Consider the following 7160-nt stretch of genomic DNA (forward strand, 5'->3'; position numbering starts at 1 on the left):
ACTGCTCTTGGAGAACGGCGACCTGTTCCAACAGACACCGAAGAGTATTCATTACTGCTACGGATCGTGGCAAGACGGTTTCCAAAAGCTCAAGAAGGGTGGAGTCAAGTTTTACGAAGGCATCCCCGACAGCGAACAGTTACCCCGATGGTTTCCCGGAGGGGGTGTGTTGGTCTTGGACGATCTGATGGACGAGGGTGGTAACGACAAGCGCGTGTTGGATCTCTTCACCAAACATTCGCATCATCGGAACATCACGGTGATCTACCTGTGTCAGGATCTATTCCCCAACGAAAAATTCGCCAAGACCATTTCCAGAAACGCGCATTACATCGCGGCCTTCAAGAACCCTCGGGATCAGTTGGGGATACGAAATTTACTTCTGCAATCGTTTCCCACGCAATGGCAGGAGGTGTTGGACACGTTTCGAAAGGTCACCGATCGCCCTTACGGTTACATGCTATTGGATCTTCATCCGGCCAGTCAGGACGATCAACGCGTCATCAGCCGAGTGTTAAAAGACGAGGGATTCGTACGATGCCATCAGTTTGCGACATCATCATGTTGAGGAGCGAGGTCGAGTGGTTTCCGCTATTCATTCACCTGTGTAAAAACAGGTTAAAGTATATCATGAATCCCAATGAGCTGGACTACGAACCGATGAGACAGGTCACGGAATGCGAGAGTTACCGTCAAGTACGGTCCATCATCAACGCATATAACGGTGAAGGTTTCGATTATTTGGTTCATAAACAACGAGAACTCGCCGAGAAGAAGATAGAAAGAGAAAGGTACATGGATAAAAATGAGCTCTTATGGTAGTGACGATTTCAACTTCTCGGCTCTGGAGGATTATTCGCCTTGGGGGACACCGGCTCGGACGAGTACTCCGATTCCGCCTGCCGCGGGTGTGGGTGCGAGTCTGAACACGCCTCCTTCACCGCGATCGTCACTGGCGACACCGCCCCTGCCCAATGTCTCGCCCGTCGGAGTGGGCACCGCTGGCTCGGGTGCACCGCAGACCAACGTCACGGTGGGTGTCGGCAGTGCTGGATCGGTGTCGCGCGCCAATGTCACGGCAGGTGTCGGGGCACCCAGGATATCAATGTCCACACCTTTGGCACGAGCCGTTCGAGGAGGGAAACGACCGAGACGCGTCCCACGTCAAAATACACCCACGTCCTCCAGTGATTCCGGCAGCCGCAGACGAAGTAGCGCTAGTGGTAGCGGCGGTGGCAGAGGCAGAGGCAGAGGCAGAGGCAGAGGCGGAGGCGGAGGCGGAGGTGGAGGTGGAGGCGGAGGTGGAGGTGGAGGAGGCGGAAGTGACTCCACACCGCCTTCGTCGATTCGATCGGGTCGAGGAGGAAGAAGAAGAAGGAGGCGAGGAGACCGTGTTCTCGACCAAGCCCAGATGCAACAACAATTGGAAGAGATTTTGCGCCAACAACAACAGACGGCCGCGGGTCGTCGCATTGCGGGCATCACGACCACCAACACGATCACGACCACCTATAAAAACGGACAACGTCCTACCGTCACACGCAATTCGACCAGCGTGCGTAACTGAGAACAACAACCATGAGAAGACGCCGTCGTCGACCGAAAAGGAGAAAGCAATGGGGTGGTGCTCTTGCGAATGCCCTGTCTGCGATGTTACCCATCGGCAAAGGGGCTGCCTTGGGATTGGCCAAAGCGTTGGGTGGTCGCGCCGTGAAAACAGGAATCCGAGCCGGAACCGCCGCTACCATTGGTGGTGTGGGAGTGGGCGTGGGTCGCGGGATCCGAAGACTCGTGAGACTTAAGAAAAGACGACCTCCTCGTCGATGAAAAACCATTCGAATCAAGATGTTGAGGAGTGAAGTCGAGTGGTTCCCCTACTTTTTGCATCTATGTCGATGCTCTCGCTCTTACTGGGATGCGACCAGCATGGATCACGAAGACATGAAACGGATCGCGGACGAGTGCGATAGTTACCGACAGGTCCAGGACATCCTGAACCAATCCGTAGAAACCGCCTTCAAGGACGAGATCTGGGAATACAAGCAACAAGCTAAAAGGATCGAACGTCCCGACAGAAAGTCAGACTACGTTTGGCACTGGTTGGAAAAGAGTCATGAGTACTTCGGTCTGTTTATTGGATGAACCTTTCAACACCGTGGTGGATTTGGATTCCCTGAAACGTTTGGACGTCTTGTACGCTTTCTACCACAAGTATTGGTGGTGTCGAAGGCAGATGTTCGGTTACTACAAGTTGTGTAACGCCATTCTCAACGGACTGGCCTTACTGACGGTGGCCGTGAGTATCGTCTTGGGATCCGTGTGGAAAGACGGGTACACGGTGGTAGGATTGACGGCTTTCGCCACCTTACTGAAAGGATGGAACGATTTCAAGAAGTATTCGTTCAAGATGGACATGGCCCAATTCGCTTACACGACGTACGAAAAGACGCTGACAGAACTCCGGAACTACGCTCTGGGTGGCGTGGAGGAATTGGATGGGTTTTTGACCAAGATGCAAACGTTGGACGACGTGGTGACGGATTTTACATCTCCCACGTACGACCGATACGTTCGAGACTACGCCCTACGATTTCGTCACGTGCCGCTATAAAAAATGACATCTCGGGCATCCTCTTCATTCAGAACCAACATGCCCAAGAGGTCAAGGAGAAAGAAAGCGTCTTCGAGAAGGCGTAAAACCGCTAAAACCACTAAAAGAAGACGGTACCAAAGGGGAGAAGGGATCGGCACTGTGGTGGCGGGTTTACCCAAGGCGGCTTGGGGTATCACCAAAGGCATAGAAAGCCTGAGAGCCAAACAAGAACGGGCGCATACCAAAAGGATGCAGGAACGAATGAGACGAGGTGAAAAAATTCCACACAAGGGCGAAGAGTTCCGATGCTCCATCATGTGAAAATAAAAGGACGAGACTAGCCGTCGTACACCTCACTCGACACCATGCGAGCACGGAGGAAGAGGAGACGAAGAAGGAGACAGAAAGGGGGTGATTTGGCGAGTATGATGAGAGCAGCGGGTTTGGGTTCTTTGGCTGGACCCTTCGGTTTAATGGACAAACATATCCATAAGAACAGGGGAAAGATCGAAGGAGTCTTACGCAGGATACCATTTCAAACGGCCTTCAGGCGTCGAGGAAAGCGATAAAAAGAGTACACCAATCCGCTCGTACGCATAAGTCCACGATGAAGCGGTTACGACGACAACGTCCTTTCCTGACGCGTGTCCTGAAAGAAGCCAATCGGAACAAACGTCAACGGATGTTACAAATCGCCGACAAAGATCAGATCAACGCCATCAGCGAGATGGTTCTCAATTTGCTGAAAAAGAGGATCCCCATCAACGCAACGACTTATGGGAAACTGAAAAGACATAAAAGGGTTCTGCGCGAAGTGGGTAGACGCAAAAACTCTCTCAAGCGTCGAAGAGAACATCTCCTCACCCAAAACGGAGCGGGGTTCTGGAGCGGTTTGCACGGTTGTTTCAAAGCATGTTGTGTACGGTGAAAGGACGCAGTGAGGACGGTTACCCGCTGGAGGGGATCGACGTCATACCCAATTTCCCACCGAGAGAAGACGAGTCCCACAATACCATTCCTAAACTCGTGCAGTTGTTGCAAGACGCCAATCGTCGCGAAGCCCGATGGAAAGACTCGTACGAGTACTTGAACAAGAGGTACCACGACCTGTATCAAGAATACATGGCTTTAAAGTTCGGTGACTTCTGCCAAACCTGTCAAACGAAACGAGATACCACGCCGCCCGGTGGGTGCATCGAGTTGTGCAGGGAGTGCGGTAAAGGCAAGCGAACCGTTCAAAGTCTCGAACTCGAGTTGGAAAAGAAAGACGAATCCATACGGTACTGGCAAGACTGTTACGAGACGGCCTTGAGAGAATTGTCCGAGTTTCCTGACACGACCTTGAGTCAGAAGGTATGAACGAAGTCATGATGGTGCCCGTTCAAGAATTCAATCGTCTGCAAGATTATTACAAGGGTAAGATCAGCCAGAATGCCTTGTTGAACAAAGCCGGACGTCTGGCCGCCGAAGAACATCTCATCCTGAACGACAAACGCATCCCCGACAGCATGGCCGTCAAGATGACCAAACCCATCGCCTCCGAGGAAGGGAAACTGGTGAAACGTATACGGACGGGTAAAAGCGGTCCCATCTCGTACCAGGGAACGACAGAACCCGAAGGCATGGTCGACGCACCCGTCGAAACTCTGTTGAAACAGATCCTCAAGGGAGTCAACCAACCAGCCGCAGCCCCCGTGATCATCCCGCCACAACCCCTTTCTACGACAGGACTGAAAAAGGAGCTGAAAACCCCCATACCCTCCACGTCAGGTTTTAAAAAGGAGAAGAAAACCCCCAAACCCTTCAGTCCATTCGAACAGGTCACGCTAGGTAAAACTCCCCTATCGTCCAAGAAAAAAGCACCCATCTCCGATAGAGCCAGACGTGTACTGAAATCACTCGGTATCGACTACGACGACGGTGGTTACAGTCCCAAAGGCAAGTCAAAGAAGTACAAGAAGGCCAAACCGACAGCCGCAGAAAAGTTACAAGCAGGGTGGGAAGATTTCGAAGACCCCTGGAGAAGGGGACTAGACTATGACTCGGATTAAGAAGAGGAAAAAGGCACCTCCACCCCCGAGGAGAAGTACCCGACGTCGACGTCAACGAGGGTATGGGTTCGACATCCAGAAATGGTTGGGCAAGACCGGGATTGAGTTTCATTGGCCCGGTTATCAGTACATGGGACCTGGTACCAAACTGAAGAAACGTCTGGCGCGAGGAGACCCCGGGATCAACTGTCTGGACAGACTGGCCAAACAACACGACATTGACTATTCCAGGGCCAAGAACTTACAGGACAAATGGAACGCCGACACCAAGATGATCCAGGCCATCGACAAATTACCCGGACGTAAAACCATGACAGAACGCATTGTTAAGAAAATCATGCAGACCAAGAAACGTTGGAAATTGTAAAACCTTTTATTGTTGTTGTTGTAATTAAAGTTACACACGCTTTGTTGTTTTTCAAAAAAGAGTCTCTTTTTTTCTTTAAGACGAAAATAAATAATGTTCCAATTGATCCATAAGTTCGACGGTGACTGAGAAATGGCAACGGTTCTGTTCTACTGTATCCTCGCGTTCAAACTGCGCGAACCAGCGTCCCATGTCATGAAGCATGGATGACATCTCGTCAAGCTCACTAGCTATTTCCACGATCATCTTTTCCATTTCTTGTTCTTTTCGTACTCGTTTCACTCGGTTTTCTTCTGCGACTCTCCTGTTTTTCCTGATTTCCGAAAGTCTCCGTTTTACAGGATCCTCGGGTTCCGCTAACATGCGTTCTAACTCTGCTACCAACCCTTCATCAGGCTCAGAGTCAGAGTCAGAGGAGGAGGAATAAGACAACCGCCTCCCACGGCGTTGCGGTGGGGGTAATGCCTGTGGTGCTGCAGTGGTATTGGTGGTAGTGCTCTTAGCGGCGGTGGTCGTGCTCTTAGCGGCGGTGGTTGTGCTCTTAGTGGCGGTGGTCGTGCTCTTAGCGGCGGTGGTCGTGCTCTTAGCGGCGGTGGTCGTGCTCTTAGCGGCTGTGGAGAAATAAGACACCACCCTCCCACGGCGTTGCGGTGGGGGTAATGCCTGTGGTGCTGCAGTGGTAATGGTGGTACTAGTGTTGGTTGGTGGTAGTGTTGCAGTGGTAATGGTGGTAGTGCTCTTAGCGGCGGTGATAGTGGTGTTCCTTTGTGGTAATGTCGATAGTGGCGGTAGTGTTGCAGTGGTAATGGCGGTTGTAGTGGTTTTGGTTGGTGGTAGTGTTGCAGTGGTAATGGTGATCGTGCTCTTAGCGGCGATGGTCGTGGTGTTGGATGGCGTTAGTGTTCCCCTGAAATTCCTCAGCTCAACCCGACCTCCAAACAAACCCCGAAGAATTTCATCCGGATCGTAATCATGCTCTTCCCACTGTCGTGTTGCAGTGGTAGTGCTCTTAGCGGCGGTGGTCGTGGTGGTGGATGGCGGTAGTGCTCTTTGTGGTAGTGATGCAGTGGTGTTTGTGCTCTTAGCGGCGGTGGTCGTGGTGGTGGATGGCGGTAGTGCTCTTTGTGGTAGTGATGCAGTGGTGGTAGTGCTTTTATTAGAGGTGGCCATGGTGATGGATGATCGAAGTGCTCTTAGCGGAAATGGTGGTGGTGGTGGTGGTGGTGTTCTCGGGCAATCCGTAAACAAACCTCCAAGAATTTCATCCGGATCATATATATCCCCATTCCTCACCTCACGCCTCTTGTCCTTGCGTCGGACACGATATCTTCTTTTTTGTTCTCGAACTTTGTCTGGGTTTTTCTTCCTCCACTCTCGCTTGTACTCTCGCTTGTACTCTCGCTTGTACTCTCCATTGTACTCTCGGATTTTTGCGGGGCGCCTGAAATCAGTTAACACAATACGGGCTCTAAACAGACTCTGAAGAATCTCATTCGAATCATGTGTGTTGTCATTCCTTTCCCAACGATTTAGCGCATCGCGCGCAATGTCATACATACTTGGCTTGCCCTTACGTCGGTCACGATACCGTCTTTTCTGCTCTCGAACTTTCTCCGGATTTTTCTTTTTCCATTCTCTCACGTACTCTCTTGTTTTCACTCTCTTTCGTTTCTATGCTTCGGCGGAGCTGGCAGGCATGGTCTTCTGTAATGGACGCTCAATACAAGTTGAAAATAACTCAGAGTGGCGAGCCGACGACGCGGATTCGCCTTATGAAGATCTGTCCAACCAATCACAGATCGAGACCAAGTCACGTGTTAACCAGACCCAGGGGATAGGGGGGTATACCCCCCTACTCGGTCGGAGACTGGGGGCGGGTCGAGTGGGGGTTACCCCCTATACCTCTCTCAGTCGGAGACTGGGGGCGGGTCGAGTGGGGGTTACCCCCTATACCTCTCTCAGTCGGAGACTGGGGGCGGGTCGAGTGGGGGTTACCCCCTATACCTCTCTCAGTCGGAGACTGGGGGCGGGTCGAGTGGGGGTTACCCCACTATCCCTCTCTCAGTCGGAGACTGGACCCCGTTTCACCGTAGGTATAAAAAAGATCGGTTCGAACCGTTCAAGTCACTCTGAGTTTTTGACTTGTATC

The 7160-nt window shown here is 51.8% G+C and overlaps 2 protein-coding genes across 2 annotated transcripts; one reads left to right on the top strand and one right to left on the bottom strand.

Annotated features, from left to right (window-relative positions):
* Positions 1-31: 31 nt before the first annotated feature.
* Positions 32-2907, top strand: LOC149114261 (uncharacterized). Its single transcript, XM_089287648.1, has one exon. The coding sequence runs from the start codon at positions 806-808 to the stop codon at positions 1565-1567; it is 762 nt and encodes a 253-aa protein (XP_089143774.1). The 5' UTR covers positions 32-805; the 3' UTR covers positions 1568-2907.
* Positions 2908-4998: 2091 nt separating this feature from the next.
* Positions 4999-6664, bottom strand: LOC149114262 (uncharacterized). Its single transcript, XM_089286049.1, has one exon. It carries the CDS (start codon positions 6566-6568, stop codon positions 5087-5089), a length of 1482 nt encoding a protein of 493 aa, XP_089142175.1. The 5' UTR covers positions 6569-6664; the 3' UTR covers positions 4999-5086.
* Positions 6665-7160: the final 496 nt, after the last annotated feature.

Source organism: Orbicella faveolata, unplaced genomic scaffold (assembly GCF_042242905.1).
Source record: "Orbicella faveolata isolate gen_17 unplaced genomic scaffold, um_ofav_v1 contig_14, whole genome shotgun sequence".
Taxonomy (NCBI): Eukaryota; Metazoa; Cnidaria; class Anthozoa; order Scleractinia; family Merulinidae; genus Orbicella; species Orbicella faveolata.